The 19,843-nt window shown below is 34.5% G+C and overlaps 3 protein-coding genes across 5 annotated transcripts in view; all 3 read right to left on the bottom strand.

Annotated features, from left to right (window-relative positions):
- Positions 1 to 350: 350 nt before the first annotated feature.
- On the bottom strand, positions 351 to 8,301 carry LOC111593664 (protein bicaudal C). Of its 2 annotated transcripts, XM_023306552.2 has the most exons (9): positions 8,012 to 8,301; positions 7,593 to 7,642; positions 6,877 to 6,946; positions 6,718 to 6,797; positions 6,322 to 6,648; positions 5,628 to 5,753; positions 5,166 to 5,547; positions 3,060 to 4,328; positions 351 to 1,089 (listed from the first exon to the last, which is right to left on the bottom strand). In XM_023306552.2, the coding sequence occupies exons 1-9, from the start codon at positions 8,283 to 8,285 to the stop codon at positions 845 to 847; spliced, it is 2,823 nt and encodes a 940-aa protein (XP_023162320.2). In that variant the 5' UTR covers positions 8,286 to 8,301; the 3' UTR covers positions 351 to 844. The 2 variants fall into 2 exon arrangements, with proteins under 2 accessions (XP_023162320.2, XP_023162321.1); XM_023306553.2 differs by lacking the exons at positions 351 to 1,089; positions 3,060 to 4,328 and adding an exon at positions 4,743 to 5,058.
- Positions 8,302 to 8,362: 61 nt separating this feature from the next.
- Positions 8,363 to 10,946, bottom strand: LOC111593665. 2 transcript variants are annotated; one of them, XM_023306554.2, is made up of 3 exons: positions 10,856 to 10,946; positions 9,808 to 9,988; positions 8,363 to 8,599 (listed from the first exon to the last, which is right to left on the bottom strand). In XM_023306554.2, exon 2 carries the CDS (start codon positions 9,958 to 9,960, stop codon positions 9,826 to 9,828), a length of 135 nt encoding a protein of 44 aa, XP_023162322.2. In that variant the 5' UTR covers positions 9,961 to 9,988; positions 10,856 to 10,946; the 3' UTR covers positions 8,363 to 8,599; positions 9,808 to 9,825. The 2 variants fall into 2 exon arrangements, with proteins under 2 accessions (XP_023162322.2, XP_030080519.1); XM_030224659.1 differs by lacking the exon at positions 10,856 to 10,946 and having other exon boundaries at positions 9,808 to 10,028.
- Positions 10,947 to 13,992: 3,046 nt separating this feature from the next.
- The window catches only part of LOC111593659, a 56,250-nt gene continuing 50,399 nt past the window's right edge, over positions 13,993 to 19,843 (bottom strand). The window contains exons 6-8 of the mRNA XM_023306545.2: positions 17,602 to 17,724; positions 17,269 to 17,470; positions 13,993 to 14,980 (exon numbers count right to left, since the gene is read on the bottom strand). Of these exons, the coding sequence (XP_023162313.2) occupies positions 14,331 to 14,980; positions 17,269 to 17,470; positions 17,602 to 17,724 (975 nt within the window). The 3' untranslated portion in view covers positions 13,993 to 14,330. The remainder of the gene's footprint in view (positions 14,981 to 17,268; positions 17,471 to 17,601; positions 17,725 to 19,843) is intronic.

Genomic DNA, 19,843 nt, shown 5'->3' with positions numbered 1-19,843 from the left:
CTCTTTGTAAAATTCTATTTGTATATATTCCTCTTCTTTCTCTTTTCTAATTTCTTAAAACCAACTCAAATAAATTAACAAAAAATCACAAAAACTTAGAAAATATTTCGAATATTTCAAACAGTTTTAAACAGTCGTAGCTCAGCTCAGTAGAAACAACAATTTTAAATTCAAATAATATTGCTTTAAGTCCTCCTTCACATAGCTTCATTTATAACTAGTCTACCCCAAAAACAACAATCCGTTTTTTGACTTTCGTTTCTTTGCCTTTGCTTTCAAATCCATATTAAATGTGGTTTTTATTGTGTTCTCTGAATTTATGACTAAATTTTTTTTTTTATTTTTCCATCGGTTAAATTCATTTCTTTACAATATACATTATAAATACGTTTGTTTATCTTCATAAATAGTTCATATAATAAATTTCGTTTAAGTACAAATGCGAGTATTAAGTCAAGCCAAACTGTAAATCTTAAATTTTGTTGTGGACACTACTGAAAATATTACGCATTGTTTCTCTTTGTTTTTTTTTTGTTGTTTGTGTTTTTGGTTTTGTTTCTGTTTTGTGTTGTTGTTTTTTTGTTTTTGAATAATATTTTTCGTGTTTGTTGGTCTCGCATTTGTTAAATAATTCAATGCCTAGGCGACCTTCTTAATTACGTTGAATAAATAAATGAGTTTGAGTGTAGGAAAACGTTATTTTCTAAATGTTATATGTTTTAATTGTTTTTTTTTTCTGTATTCTGTGGTGCTTTTGTTTTTTTTTTTGTAGTTTTTTTTTTTCCTTTTGTTTGTGCAGTATCTTATCAGCTTGAGTAACAATCACCTTTCCCCAGCATAAGGTTTACCACTGATTCGAGGGGCGACGCTCAGCTCCGGGCGCAGCGCTGCCGGAGAATCGCGGCGAGGAGCTCTGCGAGGAGCTGCTGCTGGGCAAACTACTGCAGGCGGCTTCGGAAGCCAGAAGCGTATGAATGGCCGCCAGCAGCTTCTTGCGAGCTCCGAACGCAGTTATGCCCAGCTCCATGAGATTCTCCTCTGTCAGTGTTGGAAACATATCCAAATCGATTTCGTTTAAAACGAAAATTTCTGCATAGAAAAAATACAAAGAAAAAAAAATTAACGAGAAATAGCAAAGAATATGCAAAAAAAATATATACAAAATATATTTAAAAAAATAGAACGAAAAATAAATAAACTAAAATATGCTAAAAATATATATCCTAAAAAATATTGAAACAAATTATTAAAAAAAACCTAAAACGTACTAAAAAAATTATTAAAAAATACAATTAAAAAAATACAATAAAAATACATCTAAAAACTGAAAATAATCATTTACAATATAATTAATAAATAAATTATATTGGAAGAAAAATACAAAAAAAAAAAAATTAAAAAATTAGTAATAATTAAAAAATGTCAAAATTTGTAAATAGAAAATTAAAAAAAAAAATAGTTGATATAATTAACTAGCAAATATAATTTGCAACTATTAAGTATCTTCAATAACACTGCCACAAAAGTACAAACGATAACAATAAAAAAAATTGACTTTAGCTTCCGGCTATAACTAAAAAAAAAAAAAAATTAACACGTAAAATGAAAAAAAAAAATACCTCTGTAAACCTCACTCTTTACCCCATCCCTCCAACTCCATGCATCTCTTGCTGACTATCCCAAACTATGGCAATGGAACCAACAGATCACTACGACTGACAGCTAAATGGCTGGAAATCTCTTCGAAAAACAAATGTGGGACAACAAAGCCAAATTGCCAACTTCAGCTCCGACAAGGCTTTTCGAATGAAATCATAAGAGGAAACCTCGACAACAAAGTTATACTGCAAGCGTCATGTGTGAACGTCATTTGTCTTCAACAAAAATTCTCTCGAAACTCTTCTTTTGTCTACTCGAAGAATTGGCAGACATCGCTGAAGGGAGAGATAAATAGACAAACAATATATAAGAAATCATAAAAATGTCATCGTAAACGCATCATATTTTCTACCCTACCGCTATCCTTATCCTCAGACCCTTACAACCCAAAAGCCTATTTCTACCCAATTTTCCTACAAATATTGACAAACAAAAAAAAAAAGAAGTGAAATATGAAATATTAAAATAAAAAAAGCAAAACTATTTTCAAAAAATTAAAAAAAAAAAAATAAAAATAATGTAAAATTGAAAAAAAAAATATAAAAAAAAAATAAAATAAAAAAATATTTAATAAAAAAAATTAAAAAATTTAAGATACGAAAAGTTATCTAGAAAATTACAAAAATTATCAAAAATTTTTTACGTACTTTTAAATGGAAAAAGAAAAATTATTTAGAAAATGTATGATAAGGTGTAAAAATTATTAAATAAAAAAATTTAATTAGTTTTAAATTTAAAAAAATCGACAAATAATGAAAATATACAATAAAAATTTTACATACGCTTTCTTGTTGCTTATGCAAAATTTTTATTGTATATTTTCATTATTTGTCGATTTTTTCTAATAAAAAAAAATAAAAAATAAAAAATTTAAAAACTAACAAATATTAATGAAAAATCCATTTTATCTATTACACTATTAATATATATTTAACTAGCAACTTAAGCACTATAATAATTTCTAATAACGAATTTTTAATTGTATAAGAATCTGATTAAATGTTTACGTAAACTATGTCCAAAATAACTGTATATATGCTTGACTAGAACAAAAACTTGTTGACAATAAAAATGTAATTGACAAAGAAATGCTGACTTAATGATTAGTTATAAATAAATAATAAATAAAAAAATAAATATAAATTGTTTTCTTGTAACTCATTAAAGACATGGTCCGTACTAGCTATCCTCAGAATGAATTTTAGAAAGTTCTATAAGTTTTATATAGAAGAATCCTTGAAAGCTTTGCAAGTCAACGTCTTAACCAACCAAAATCTTACCTAAACATAGGAGCGAAAATTTAAACTGAAAAACTTCCACAAAAATTTAGAGGGATTAGGGCAAATAGATAAGCCAATTCTTAGGAAGTTTTTGTAATAATTAAGAGAGAATTTACTCACTTATATAATGCTCCAGGCCGAGGCTAGTCAATAAGGTGTGTATATCCTTGTGTTGTGAGAGTTGCATTCGACGACTGACGGGCGTTGCATCAAGCAAGCCCGTGGTGGCACTCAGTCCATAGGGTGAACCCAAGCCGGGTGGCGGGAGAGGCATACGCCAACCATTAATACCACTAATTCCATCATCGACCGTCTCGAGAGGCGCCGGCGAGGTGCGACTTAGACCCATGCCCAGCCAGGCGGGCGTCGGGGTGCGCAGCTCACCTGCTACAGGAGTTCGCTCCATGGCCTTAAATCCAAGTGCGCGTTTCATATCAAAATCAAATGCGCGTTGCTGTTGCTGCTGCTGCTGCTGCTGCTGCTGTTGATGCTGTTGATGTTGCTGTTGCTGTTGCTGTTTGCCTGCAACGGCAGCTAGATCGTAGTGCAGATTACGATAGCTTTCGGCGCTGCCAGGCAACAGATGCGCTGCGCCGCTATTCATGCCATTCGTATTGCTCAATCCAAGTAAAACGCCATCGCTAAGACGACGACCTAGTCGAGCGGCACCCACAATGCTGCTCACTTCGTTGTTGTACGTGGAGTCGGGTGAATAGTGCCCTCGAGTGGCCCCCGATGAGGAGGATGTTGATGAGACGGTCGTCTGTACTTGGGCATATGGTGGATACGATTGTTCCAATGAAGTGGTGCTGCTGCTGAAGCTCTGATAGCCGCTTGTATTTTGGCTGCAACTATTTCTAGGTGATATGTTTATTGATCCTGTAACATTTACGGTGGGTGGTATATTGGCTGGGGGCTTGAGCAACCCAGCTCCTGGCACTTGCAAATAGTTGTTATTGTTGTTATTGTTATTATTGTTGATGGTGTTGTTGTTGTTGTTGTTGTTGTTGCTAGTATTGTTACTGACATTAGTGCTACTGCTGTTGTTGGTTATGGACGACAAGTGACGGGGCTGATAGCTGCTGTTATGCAACTGCATATATTTCTGTGTAGGCGCACATATCCCGGTGGGCGTGGCTAGTCCAGCACCGAGCAGCATGTGACTCTTGTTATTATTGTCATACGGCGTCAACTGTCCGCCCATTGCAGGCGGCAGCAGTGACGGCGTTTTCGGACTGTCCGGATAGCCGGCTAATAGCGCCGTCAATTGGGATCGATACGCCAGACTCACATCGCTATCCTTTGGCATGTAATAAAAATCTGGTATCTCCGGCTTAATGGCAGGCGTCGTCAGGTGTAGAATCTCCTGGCGCGCCTCATAAATTTTATCTGTATAGGCAAAGAAATGAAGAAATATGTGTACATATTATATTAATATATCCTTTTCTTCCTGTGGCAAGTCTCCTCTCGCTGTCTTTGTCCCTCTCTTAAGTTCGCTCTCACGACAATTGTGGATCCTGTAATGGTCTTGCTTGTGAATAATGCCAGATTTACACAACATTTTCTAGGCTCGCACCACAGACCAAATATGTATATAACACGAGTTATTCATCTAAAGTATAAATATCAAATGATTTCACAGGAACATGAACAAAGACAAGACAAAACGAACCTGTCAAGCCAAAATTCACGCCCAAACTAAATCGACGTTTCCACGGACTGCACACACTAAGCAACAAGTTACACTAATACCATAACAACTGAGAGACCGCAGCCTGGCACTGGCACTACCTAATTGGTTACGGCTCCCACGGTTACAGCTCTCTCACGCTCGCACCATCCACACTGCTTCGAACGTTCGTCTACGCTAAGGTGCACTAACACCATAACAACTTAGAGACACATCGACCAACTGGCTCTTACGCTCACATTCCCTACTGGGAGCTCAAGCCTAATACAGCTCTCTCACTCGAAAATAGAGAACTAAGCATTTATCTAAAACCAACGGGATCGAAAGCAGCGACACAAACTTGCAATCCACATAGGAGCAACTGTCTGCAATCCACACATACACTTATACATAAAGTCCACTCTCTTACTATTGCTTCGCTGAGGCTCTCTATAAAGTTAATTAGAGAGTGAGAATGACAGAGATAGAGTTGCACACATGTGTTTGTATAGAAGTAGATACCTAATCTATAAATTGCGAATATTTAGTTCACTTACCAATAAATTTCTCAATGCCCTTGATAACAATCGCTAATGTGCTTTGCCGTTGCTTCTGGCGTAAGGTTATATAGACACCGTGTTTGATATTCAGGCCCATTATTTCGGTGGCATCGGTCTGATTGTCCGGAAAATCAAAAATCAATGCAACTGGCATGTTGCCGAGCAATTGCTGTCGGGCTCTATAAACATCATCGATGCGTCCGCTAATTGTCACCTGCGATTTTTTCAACGGCTTCACATTCATATCAGACAGATCAGGAAAAATGATTTTGGTCTGTGTACGATCCATAATACTTAATAGATTCACGTTATTCTTGCCCTTGACTATCTCATGATGTTGCGGTGAAATTTCCATTTGAACATTCACAAGAATTTGACTCTAAAATCCATGAGAGGTAAATAGAAACGGAGTCAGGCTTACGTCTGATAGATGTTCTTTCGATTTAGTAGTACACTTACCGCAATGCTCTCAAATGCGAAATTAATCAGCAGTTGGGTGGCGTCACGCACCTGAGAGGATTCCTTTTCAGAGCCCTTGACCAGTACCAGCGATGTATGTAGCTTGGGGCGCGAAGAAAATATGACCTGGAATATGGTATTAAACAGAAGTAATTAGTGCCCGAATTGGCTTATTGAAATATATAGAGAAAGGTATATATAGTATAGATATATTGGTTAGTGGCAGAAATTTCCATTTATATATATCTTATACAACAAATCCCCGTGTAAAAATGTATCGTACATAGCTCGAAACTTTGCTAGGTCCCAGGACGATGTCATTAGCAAAGATATAAAGATTTCATTAGGCATGTTGTAGAACTAACTAACTTTTACCTTTACATATATTGAGCTATAAGTATCTGAAGAGAGCCTTAAATTATAAAACTATTTAGAGATTTTATTGGGTAGGTTAATCGAAATAGATAAGACTATAACCAATAGGTAAAAATGACGAGTTTTTACAGGCTTAAGGAAAACGAAACTCAGTTAGAAACATAAAACTTATATAGGAATTGGAACTTTGATCTTCGGTACTTTGATTTAAAGTCATAGCACATAGGCCTGATATCTGATCGAAACATAGATGGCAAGCAAAACCCAATGAGTTTTTCCACATATAAACTTAAATCGTTATCAGATTTAGTCAATTCACCTGCACATTAAATTTGCTTTCAATCATTTTGATATATGGCGTCTCGTGGTCCGGTTGCGGCTTACCCGGTCCCATTACAGGCATCTCGAACGAGATGAGCAATGGGGTCGATAGTCGCACTAAGGCTCTGGCACGTTCCACACCCTCCAAGCTGCCGCACAGCGACACCTGATTCGATTTCTCCGTTGGATTTGAACGGTTCGAGTCCGGGAAGTGTATGTGTGTGTGTGTGTCATCCATAATGCGTTTTATATTGTTGCCGCCGCGTCCAATGATATATGAATGATCTGTATAACTAACATCCATTTTCATAATAACACGTGTGCCCTAAGAAGCAGAGAAATTGCAATGAATCTCCACAGAAATTGCAGTTTTTTGGACAAAACTTTCACTTACCCTGGAGTCAAGACTGCCAAGAATATGATCTTTGGCGCGTTGCACCTGCTCCACTTTACCTACAATACGCACATGGGGATCTGCAGATAGAAGTTATGTAGAGAAAGAGAATTACATATATATATATATATAGAATAAGAGGCCGATTTCTAGGCTCACCTTTCTTGCTCTTGGCGCCAATCTTTAGTCTGCAAGGCCAGCTTACATATGTATCAGTGGTGCTCATGATCTGAAAGATAATAAGTATATATGCATATATAGTTTACGTATATATGCGTCTTTAGATAATACACTTGAATTTTGTTTTAGTAATCGGAATAAGCTAAACATTTATGGTTTCTTCACTAAAATTTGTAATTTGTCGGCTAAATGTTTAAACGTAAATTTTGTTGTAACGTTTAAACAATTTGTATTTAAGTGATATACGTCTGTTAAATACAAAAATTACAATACCTACTGAGACTACGGACCAATTCAGATTCGAAAAAGACAAAATCAATGAATGAAAACTCTAAGAATATGTATTCAGGTCCAAAGTTCGCTGCGATACAGCCAGACAGCTGAACAGACAAACAGAAAGACGAGTCGAGCTTAACTTGGCTCATCAGATTGATTCAGATTATATCTTTGCATAAAAAATATTAAAATAATATTTAAGCAAAATATTTAAATAAATTAATATTTTGCTTTATTTTTCCATATATGTATAAATATTCTTTTATATTGCTTTAATATTTGTTTTTGATATATTTTGAATTAATAAACATGTTTTCTAAATATTTATTAGTATAATACTAAATTCTCTTTTGATAAATATATATCGTATTTTATATATACATATCGTATTTTATATATTTTTAAAGTTCTCAACTTACATTATCAAAGAAATATTCTGCACCATTCATGCCCTCAATGGCGCTGTCCGCTGTGGAATAATATTGAGATTAGCAAAAATAAATAAATAAATATATAAATATATAAATATATTTAAATGAGATGTGTGTATAAATAGTTGAAGAAAACTATAATAGCGCCAGTAAACAACTTTTTCTTATTGTTAAAAAAACTCACTCACAATTTTTAGTTTTGCTCAAAATTAAGCAACTAAGTAATTTACTAAATTTTATAAAAAATGTAAAAAATTAATGTCTTTAACAGAATTATTAAGCGACAAATCTAAATTGAGCGTGTTTAAGAAAATTATTGATGGAGCTGATGCTATTTTAAATTTCGCAACTGCATAGATATATATCTATAATATAGTTAAATAAATATTTTTGCTGCTCTAGCTCACCCTTTAGCAACTGTTCCAGCTTCTGTCGATCAACTTTGAAGCGCTCCGTATGCAGATCGTCGACATTTTGTACGCCCAACTTGAGTGCAATCGCTCGAATGTCACTCCAATCGCTGTCCACCGATGAGATCTCACTTTGGGTCTCGCTCGGCGCCCGCGGCACTGGCAATGAGTTGAGATTAACCCCAACTGGAGTCGTTTTGCCACTGGCCATGGCGGTGACATCCGCTGCCGTTGGGTAAATCAATTTATTGAATGACGCACAGGAGAGCATCTCGTTGATTATCTGTTATCTGTTATCTGTTTCGGTTATCGGCTATCGCCTATCGATTAACGACTGTTGTTGTTTTGTTATCAACTTGTTCAATTTGTTTATCGAATGGTCGTTTAGTTTTTCAAACCAAGCAAAAGGTCGTGTAATGGCTGTCCGTCTGTAGGGGTTTCGTATACGTGTGTAGGAGTGTGTAGAAATGTATTTTCCTGTGTGTAGGTGTGCTTGACTTTGAGTGAGCTAGTGTGTGTATGTTCGTGTACGTGTGTGTGTGTGGGTCTGTTGCCTTTGAGCAACACTGCGAATGATGAGGTGAGCTGTGTAGGAAAGATGAAAGCTAAATGTGAGCATGAAGCACAATAAATGAAATTAAGCAAAAAAACGTAAATAAAAAAAATCACAAAAATATTAAAATGTATACAGGAGTATTTAAAGTTAATAAACTAATAAATAATTGTTTAATATTGCAAAAAAGGAAAATAATTGATTGTTTATGTTTAATAGCTCAAGCTAAACTAAAAGAATGTTTTTTAAAATGTTTTAATTTTATTTATATATATTATCAAAAATATTTCAATATATTAGAGCTTATAAATTTTTTTAATAATATGGTTATTTCTATGGTTTTTATTAAAAACTACTTTTACAAGTAAGCAATTGTTAAATTATCCAACTTTTTTTAAATATATTCCAAGAACTTTTTGTAACTTTGATTTTCATATAAGAAATGTTTTTTTTTATATTTTTTTTTTACAATATAATTATATATTGCTTATGGATAAAGATAAAAATTATATAGTCATATATATTATATTTTATATATTTAAATAAAATAATTTAATTTAAATTATTATTTATTAGTATTTCATTACAATACATATATTTAAATGCAATTTTTGCATGATTTTCTAAAAATTTACAATGCATAAGATCAAAAATATGAGTGTTGTAATACTCATTTAATTTTTTGTTTCATATTTGTAAACACCATTAAAAAACTCAGTAAGTTCTAATATATATATATATGTTTGTTTATATATATATATATTTATATTAATATATATTTATTATTTAAATAATCTGTTGCACTTGTTTTCTTTTGTTTCGCTTTGTAGTTTTTTTAGAGCATATTTTGTAAAAGATTTTTTTGGATGTATATATATATATATATATATATATATATATATATATATATATATATATATATATATATATATATATATATATATATATATATATATATATGGATATTAATTATTTTTTGAATATTCAATATTTTTGATATTTTTCTAACTTTTCATAACATTTCTAGAGCACAGCCATAACCTCTCACTAGGAGTCAAGACAGCCATGAGGTTTTTTGCTTATGTCTCGATCCATTTGCAGAAACGGAAACGCAAAGCGCACACCGCACAATTAGGGATACACATAAATTTACAGTTATACTTTCACTTGTCTGTGACACTTTCACACACTAACACCAACACACACTCGCACACATACACTGTTCCACTCACACACTTACCGAACCAGTTCGCCAGCTCTATTTGAGATTGAAGAGGCCTTGAAAGTCCAAACAAATAGCATTGGTTAGATCCTGGACGAATTGTATGGCCTCGACGAGACAAACGTTCATAACAAAATTACGAATTTGTACGAATCTTTCGACGAAAGGCATTTATATTGGCTTGAATTTGGTGTTCTGTCTATATGTATCAGTATATAGAGTATTGAAGTCTTTAATAATTATTATAAATTTATTTAGTTTATACATATATATAAATATATATATTACAATTATGAAATAATAGGATATTTCTGTATTTTTTTTGTTTAATTTTTTTGTAAATTGCAAGCAATTTATTTTTTATAATTCTTCTTTCTAACTAGGAACTTTTTGCTGCTACCGCTTGAACGACTCAAAGCCAATTGAACGTGCTATTGTCTCTGGAGCTGCTGACAGGGATCGAGCGCAACGACAAAAAGTTGCTAAACAACGGTAAATTTCGCTTAGCCAATGGGCAAAGTGTGGCTCGTCGCCTGGAGAAATGCATTTAAGAGACCCATCTGGGTCAACGAACCGCTCGCAGAGAGTGTAGGAGAAAAGTAATTTAGATTCTTACAAGCAAAACAAACGCACAGAGAGTAGAACCGTTTACGTGAGCGCCTGGAAGCGGACGTCTACACTCACGTCTCTTGGGACATTCCGCAGAGAGAAATTTCCCTTTTTGCTTAAGTTCAGCAAAGATTTAAGTGCCCACGGGATTCCTTAATGCTTAATCTTTATAATCATATTGCTCATATATATTTCTAAATAGATATTATTTTTATTTTTATTATAGTTAAATTACTACTAGTAAAAAACGATTTTTTGACTTACTACAAATTGAGAAGCTTAAATTTTGAATTTGAAAATGTTACTAAGCTTCAACAGCCCGCTGGTAAGCTGCTAACAGTCTGTTATCATAAAGCAAGAATTTTGGGTAAAAGCAAATTTGAAGAAAAAAAATATCTACAGTTTTACGCACACATTTTTTCCCGCCAAAACAAAAAGTATGAAAAAATAAACTTACCGTAAATTCAAATACTTTTTTTAATTGAAACAAGTTACACAAATGAAGTGAATAATTTAGTTAACAAAATAAATACTTATAAAATCATAAATAGGCACAAAATGCTAATTTAGCCAAAGATAAGACGCTTTATTTATAAAAAAAGAGTGAAATTTTGGGCGCAATTACGTCAATTGGTCAAATTTGCAATGAATTAAATTGTTAGCAGTCGTTTTATTTTTTATATGAGCAAAAAAAATAATCACTACCGAAGACAGGGTACAAAAAAAGAGACACGTGCGTGAAAAAAAATACAAAAAGTTGCGAAATTATTGCAAGGAAAAAAAATAATTAGAGTCAAGGTCAAGTGGAATAAAGCGCGGATTTTATTTGTAATTTCGTTATGTTTTAAACACTTAATTTAAATGAGTTTGTTTTATTCGAAATACAACGCGTCGTAGTAATTGGAAGGAGACTCGGACGGTGCTTTCGTCGTCATTGAAGCGCGTTGACTGCAGAACGTGAGGCGGAGTTCTTGTCCCGTCTGACCTTCAGGCGGAGCTTTGGCCAACTGAAGCAGGGCGTGCAGTGCTAAAAAGAAAAGCTTGCTGATCACAACACGTGCATAGGACAGTGCTGCAGCTGAAGCAACGGCGCTTAACTAAAAGCTTTGCTTGCTTAAAAGCTGTTTTAGACAATTGCCTGAAAGCTATACATGCCAAATGGTGTTCAAACAAGCCGCTAGATGGCGCTGGAGCTAACAGTGCGCTAGATAAATATATGTATTTATGGAATACAAGTAAGAGTAAAAGTCTTTGATATATTTCATTATTTATAATTTATTATTGTTTATTTATGTTTATATATATATTTAGCCATAGATACTAATGCTTGCCAGTTGTTCAATTTACTTTTTACATGTATGCTTTATAAATAAATATGTATTTTATATATTTTTTTTACTTTTTACAATATTATATTTTTTTCTTTTGACATTTGTTTTATTTTTATGGATATGAATATGTTTTGGTATATTCAATGTAAGCTTTTGCGTTAAATTTTTTAAATATTCATATTATATATGCATATATAAATCTAATTCTAGTTAAACAACATTTATGCTTTATTTTATTTTTTAATTTTAATATTTTATTTTATTTTATTTGTTTAAAAAGAATAAATAATTGTTGTTTATCTGTCTCTCTATGCTTTTCTATATACACTAACAATTTATGAATAACTTTTATGTAAAGTTTTTTAATATTTCATTGATTTTAAATACTTTTTTGTATTTTTAAAGCTTAGCAGAGAACTAAAATTTATGAACTTATAAAAGAATTTATATAGAAATACTGAGTAAAAACAAACGAAAAATCAGGGAAGACAACTTTCACAACACTTTTTTGATTAGATAAACCTTAGCATGCATTTATAGCTGTTGTATATATATATATATATATATATATATATATATATATTTATATATATATATATATATATCCATATATGTTATTCTATATATATCATATATAATATTTAACATTTACACATAAAAACTTACTAGCCATAAATTCACAATTTTTTTTTTGTTTTTTGACAACTTCTTAGTATAATTAACTATATACAGTTATTCAAAGTTTTGATTATTGTATTTTTATTTATTTTTTTCATTTTTCTTTTTTTGTATTTATTAAATTTTTCCAATTGTTTTTATTCCATTTACATATTGCGTTCTCCGTCCATTTTTTTTTTATAAGGCAAAGGAACTATTTACCGTTGGATTTTTGTTTGCCAAAAATTTTAAAATAATTTGTTGTTAATTTTTAAATTTGCTGAAAAACAAAATTAATTTTTTTCATTTAAGAATTTTTTAACTGTTATTTAATTTTAATTTTTGCGTCTACAAATGAAAAAGTTTTTCGTAATTAATTTTGCATGCTTCCAAAACCGTAAAAAGTTCCTTTCTATATAATGTTGTTATTATACTCTTGCTTACAAATCTTGTTTTCTTATCTTATTTTCTTATTCTACTGATAAGAAGCAAAAGGTTATTTACAAAATTAATGGAGAGCGGGAGAGTGAGTGAGAGAGATGATCTTTTTTACGGCTTACGCTTCTTACTGCTCTTTAAATTGCACTACGATATATAAAAGCTAAGCTCAAGTGCAAATTCAAAGCTCAGCTAAAGCTTTGCGCAGTTCTCCTTCGCTTGTTTGCTTCTTACAACAAGAGATCCGAATATATGAATGAAAATTTGTTGACACGGAAATTATGCGTATAACGATTGCATCTCTTAACAAATGTCTTGTATTTAAAATGAAATGTATAAACGAAAACAAAAATCCCAAAACATGCCTAGTATTAAGAATAAAGCCTGCAGGGGACGCGGAATCTCGGTAAGGAAGAGCGGAACCAAATAGGAAAGAAAAGGGTAAGATGTAAAAAAGGACCTGGTGAGTGCTGTTTTAATGATTTTGTTATAGTTTCTATTAGTTTGAGTTTTGATCTGCAGCCAGGTTAGCGTTGCCTATGTATGTGCCGGCAGTGCGCAGCTCCGCCGATGCGGCAATGAAAGATAATAATCACGAAAGTGGACGGCGAAAAGCAAGTCGTATACCCGTGTGTTTTTGTTTTGTTTCTTTTTTGTGTGTCTCTCGACTTCGCGTCCTATCAATGAAAGATTAAACAAGGAGCGGCCTCCGAAATCTGTTTACCGCATGTGATTAAGTTTTTGTGCAGAGGCAGCGCAGCCAACAAGTGACGCTACGTCGTTTTATGCGTGAAACGAAAACGGGCGCAGGCGCAAGCAGCGCAGTCGGTGCTGTTAATTTCCTTGTATTAGGGAAATAAATGTCGAACACCTAGTTTGTAAGTGACTGATTGAAGATCCCAAACTGTTTTACTCGTGCTTCAAAAATAAAAATTACAATAAATTATTTCTATAGCTGCGCGGAAAGTGTTTTTCCTAACAAACTTAATTAATTTCTAATGCATTTTATACATATACATATATTTAAATATATTTTGTAATACTTATAATAGTTAACGCTATTCTATGAGCTTCACCTGTTATATGTTTGCGTACATATGTTGTATGTATATTTCGATTATTTATTTACTTTTTGTTTGTTTTTTTATTATTTTCATATTTACTCTCATTACATTTATTTAATTATGTATATCATATATTAACATATTACCAGTTGCGCTCTTAATTATATTTAGGCTTCTCTTAGCTTTTCATTGTTTTACCTCCGCCTTATTTTTGGCTTTAAGTCCCAAACTGGCTTCTCCACATCTGAAGTGCGTTTTAACCGGGGCGAACTGTAACTTTCAATTTTATTTTTGTTTTGTTGTTTTCTGCTTGTGGCATTAATTATTGCGCGTAAAACAAATAAGAGAAGGAAACAAATATGGTTAAGAGAAATATGCCCATTCGTTCGCATGGCAGCACCTTAAGCTACTTTTCGAAATGCATTTCATCATCAATTCAGCATCAGCACGTCGCTGCCGCTGCCGCTGCCAGCGTTGGGCAAGTCATCAATAATCGTTGATCCGGCTGCGAGGCCGCGCCCACTTTAGCAAGTGTCGCTGACAGCTGTTGATGTTGGCGCTTTAGTGTTGCTCGGTCTGCAGCTGCAGTTAAATCAACGCCAGCATTGGCATCATCATCATCATCACCATCATCATTAGCTCTATCGTCATCGTCATCGTCATCATCACCAACATCATCATTATTCCGTTGCAAAAGTGTTGCCAATGCCATTTGACAATTATAAAAGCATTTGTCGCTCTCACTCGGCGCTGTCTTTGACATTGTCACATTGGCAGCAAGCGCGACGTCAGCGTCGCCGTCGCCGTCGCCGGCGTCGTTCCTAACCGTCTGTTGCGTCGCTGCGCTGTCGATGGCATATTGACAGTTGTTAATTTGATGGCCCGTCCACAGGCAGAGGGGCAGCATGAGTGCAACGCTTAGCCATGTGGTGTAAGCATCAAAGTGCCACGCCCACTTTGCCAGATGCCTGTTGATGTGTCTGTGAAGCTTTGCCATGTGCTGCAATGGCAACGCCTCCATAAGCTTCAATAGCCAAACGCGCCAGAAGATTTCGTGAGCAACACTCGAAGCGCCCGATGCACCGTTATCCGCTGCAAAATAGACAGAAAACGAAAGAGAGAGTGAATGAGTGAGAGCGGATTATAAAGAGCGCACTGGTCCGCGGGGCGCGTGCATTAGCAAAGGGACTTTATAAGCACGCACTAAAAGGGAGCTTGATGTATAACTGTAACTTAAATTCGCATTGAACACGGGTTGATGCGGCTTTAAGATTACTTCTTGTGAGTTTATAAGCTAACTTTTGTTATAGCTAATATTGAGTAAAAGTGCAAATTTCATTTATTTTTTCTAAAACAAAAATACTAAGGGATTTGTATATAAATGTTCTCTTAAATGATATGTTATGGAATATTTACTCTTTCAGAGCTTCAGCACATTTTATATTACACATGAAAGAGAAAACATTCTTTTAATAAAATCGCTAACTCTTTGCACTTAACAAAACCGTTTGTTAAGGTTAATTTACTCTTTGATGTTTAACATAAGCACAGCTTAAGCTTAATGCTTCTGATCTTTCGAATAGACTCAGATACGTTCAGTTATATTTTATTTGCAACTCTCTTGCACTCCATTGAGTTGCTGCCAGCTGAAAAATATCCGATAAATCTATCCGAAAAAAGCACACACTTCTTAGTCAATATACTCACTAGGATGTGTATGTGTGTGTGAGTGGGATGCATGTCAACATTGCATTTGCATAAAGTTCACAAAAATCGAATTCGTTTGAATCGCAACTATGAGCAGAGTAAGCTGCAAACCCCACTGAAAATCGAGTTCATTTCGCATGGGTAACGCGCTCTGGCGCTTGTTCAAGCTAAGAATGTTGCATACTTTTATGCGCTCGTTGAATATATAGTCTCTACTATATACATATATATTTTCCGTACTTCTTTTTGAAGTCGATGCAATTTTAAATACAATTTGCAGCTCAATGCGTTTACAATGTTGTTGTTGTTGTTGCTGACGACATTGCTGCTGCTGCTGCTGTTGCATTTTGGTGTTAAGTAAATGTTGCCGCAAGTAAGTGGCAACTCTAGCAAATAGCGAACGAGGCAGAGTGAGGGGGGGCTAGGAAGGGCGTTTTATAAGCATAAGCTACACAGCAATCAACTTGCTTTTCCACAGCGTAAATTAGAGAGACAAGTATGCACAGTAGAGTGTAGTTTAGCGAAGAGTGATTGACTAGTAGATACCTCGCAACTGTACATATGAGTATAAATAAAATACTCATAAAATACTCTACTTTCTTTAATTCTTCCGTGAATGCAAACAATCAATTGAGTATTTATATATAATAATATACATAAAAATATATATATGATATATATAAAAACAGGATGCAAAATATATTCATCTTCGTCCCATCTAAACGACATGAGATGACAGCAAAGACGCACATTCATTTCAAGTTCTTAGATATCCGGATTTATCTGTCATCAACTCTGGCATCAACTGCCAACAAGTACAGGGTATACAAATAACCTTCCCAATGGCAACGACATGTAATATTGCCTGTGGGCCACACCATAAACAGAAACTAGAGAAAATCAGCTGGCATTCTGGAAAGGATATGCCGCGACAATCTTTCACTGTCTGAAACGAAGTTTATGCCAATTTGATTTGACCCGGCATTTGATTCGATAAGCGTGTCGGTTATCCTGCTGCCACTTGGCAGCAGCTGTTGTTGCTGCCGCTGCTGCTGCTACTGCTTTCGCCTGAATGTTTATGCTGGCAAATGTTATTTGCATAATTTACGTTGTATGTGCGAGCAGGCAGGCGAGGAGTGCAGCATTGCACAGGACACCAAGTGCCTTGACTGGGCAACTATTGAAAGTTGACATAGCAGATGCTCAAAAATGGAGTCACTCCGCCCACCCACACCCCCAACCCCTTCAGTGCTCAGCTGCAGTTTGTGTGCAGCACGGATCAGGCTGGCAAACACTTGTTAAAAGGTTTTTCAGTTCAGTTTTAAACTCTACTTGTGGCGGCATTAGAGCTCTGTGCGCTAAGCAAATTCCATCTAAGAAACTATTGATTTGTTTTATTGTTTGAGAGTCTTAAAAGAGTTTCACAAGCTACGAATCTGGGTTATTTTTAAATCATTCAAAAATTGTAAGTAAAATGGAGGATTTTGATGGAAAAAGTCTATGCCAATGGTATTTTAAGAATTACAATAGAGAAATAAAAAATATTTAATAATAAATATTTAATAATATATATATAATAATAATATATATAAAATATATTTCCTATCATATGTTAAGATGATATATTCATCATGTTCTAAAACCTTAACCCTATAGTTATATAGACGACATACTCGAAGAATAGGTCAAATATGATTCATTGTGCTCCTCGTAGCCGCCACGCTCCCGATCGCCATGCCTGTTGCCATGATCCTCCATGGGATAATTGTTGATATCATATGAACGGCCGGAGGCCATGATTCTGGGTCGATCCTCCTCGATAATGCTTTCGATCTCCTCTTTGAATATGTCAAATATGTAGGCCGTGCACTTGAGCTGTTCAATTTGGTATTTGAAGAAGATAAATATAGTATAAATATTGATTCTTAAATCATGATTTCAAATCAATTTCACAAATGTGTTGCAAATGCAGCAAGTTCTTTGGCACGTGCAACCGCTTGACTTACCCTCATTTGACCCTTGAGAAAATGCTGTGTGGTTACCATGAAGTGTATGGCACTTGTCACCGATTCCAGTGTGCTATTCTCTTGTTTCTCAATCTGATAGGTCTTGATGTGATGCGGTGGCACCTGCGAATGGAAGCAGACGTGAATTGGGATGTGTGTCAAGTGGATGGAATGAAAGGAATGCGCGCTTCGATACATCAGTTCAAAGGGTTGACAACGCTTGCAAATCAATTTATAAATATTTATCAAAAACAGATAGAGCGGGAGAGAGGTCAACAAAGAGAGAGAGGAGACGTGAGGGGGCTGCATCTTACAGATATGCGACATCAAGCACTCAACCACTATGCTGTAGCACCACATACAATGCACAATGCACAAGTGGAAACTGTGCCGTGTCCTGTTCTCTCAGCCGTGGTCCTCTGCGGAGGCCTCTGCCACTTCTTACGCCCAAAAAACATGCCACAGCAGGCAAATTTATAACTTATGAATGATGAATAGATTCACGCTTGAGTGATTAAGTGGAGCAAAGCGATGGAGTGGGGCGGCAGGCAGTCGAGCCAGGACGAGGCCACTTTGTTTGCGGTGAGTTTAGTTTGAAGTGCCTGCAGATAACGTTGCCAGCCTGACAGGCGGACCCAGCCACGCCGGCCCCCGCGCACACATGTGCCCCCGGTTCCTAGCTCGTAGTGGAAGGTCCTGTTGAAAAGCGCTCGTTAGCTAAAAGATCAAGTGGCGAACCAGCGCACACACCAACACACACCAACACACACCAACACACACACACGCACCAGACCACACTTGAGTGTTGTTTGTGTTAGTTTTTGCTGAATTGCTTGTTTGATAATGATAAAAAAAATATTATACATATACATATATATAATATATATATATATATATGCATAAAACGTTCTATAACTGCAACTTTCTCAGTTGTTTCTCTTGGTCCTTTCACTTAATGCCAGCAAGGTCCTTTTTCCATTTTTTTCCAGCTTCCCAAGTGCCTACCTCCACAAATACAAATATAACAAAAAACTTTTATTTTAGTTTGCATTTATAAAAAAAAAAAACGTTTTTTTTTTTAATTTTTTCCATTTCAATTGATTGCATTTTTATTTCACATATTTCGCCAAAGCTTTTTATTACTTAATTGAAAGGCAGCTCGTTTGGGCTGCAATTGATTTCATTAAATAACTGGATTACATTTTGGGAATTAGTGTTTTTTTTTTAAATTTTTTATTTAAGCTAAAAGTGGTTTTTAGCTGAAAATTTGAGTAAAAAGTTGCAAATAAAGTGAGTTTACTTTTTTCAATTTAAAATATAAAAAAAACTTCAAAAAATCAAAGATTGTAAAGCTTAAGTTGCTAAGTTTATGCTCATTTCTGAACATAAATTCAGTCTTTTTATAAACATTTTTATTATTTAGGAAATACCCATTCAACACACACACACGCACGCACGCATAAGCACGCGCTCTGCTGACTGCGCAGCTGACGCAGCGACTGCGCTTGGGCTGCAAATGGCCGGCTTCACTATGTGAACTTAATTGTTGAAAAACTTTTCTATAAGATGGGCTTCCTTACTGACATTTTCAGGGCTTAATTATGGTATGCAGATGCTTGTTTTTGCCAAAGCACAAGTGTCTATTATTTAAATTTTACGTCACTTGTGACGGAAGGATCTGTCCACTTAGCTCGTCATCAGTATCAAGAATATATATACTTTATGGAGTCTGCCACGCCTTCTTCTGCCTGTTTTTCACAACTTCCATTTCTATTGGGTTTAGTCTATCAAATAAATTTTCTTTAAGGTTTAGCCTCAGCAAAGTTGTCAAGAAATATATAAAAATATATTTGTGGCGCAATCTCTGCACTAGACATATTCGCTCTTATTATTTGCATCAGCAACTCACAGTAAAACTGTTTCTCTTCTTTCTGGCCTTGATTCAGAGCACAATCCTTAACTAAATCTAACAACTTGTAGAAGCATAAAAGAGCTCAACCCAAATGAAATATGACTTAGGTCGAACGCAATCCAACTGACGGTGACAATGCGCTCAAACAATCCGAATAAATATTTTTCTTCGTTTATGCTTAAGAAAATGATTATAAATAAAAATACAAACATCTTTGGTCTTTAGTAATGCTCTATGTATTTCCTAAAATTATCATTTTGATTATATATATTTAAAAAAAAGCAAATTTTATATATAAAATGCAATAAAATATGCAAATGACCAACGATC

This window comes from Drosophila hydei, unplaced genomic scaffold, assembly GCF_003285905.1.
Source record: "Drosophila hydei strain 15085-1641.00,03,60 unplaced genomic scaffold, DhydRS2 tig00008116-arrow-pilon, whole genome shotgun sequence".
Classification (NCBI taxonomy): domain Eukaryota; kingdom Metazoa; phylum Arthropoda; class Insecta; order Diptera; family Drosophilidae; genus Drosophila; species Drosophila hydei.
Note: the sequence above shows the minus strand (reverse complement) of the source record. Positions and strands in the feature narration are given on the sequence as shown.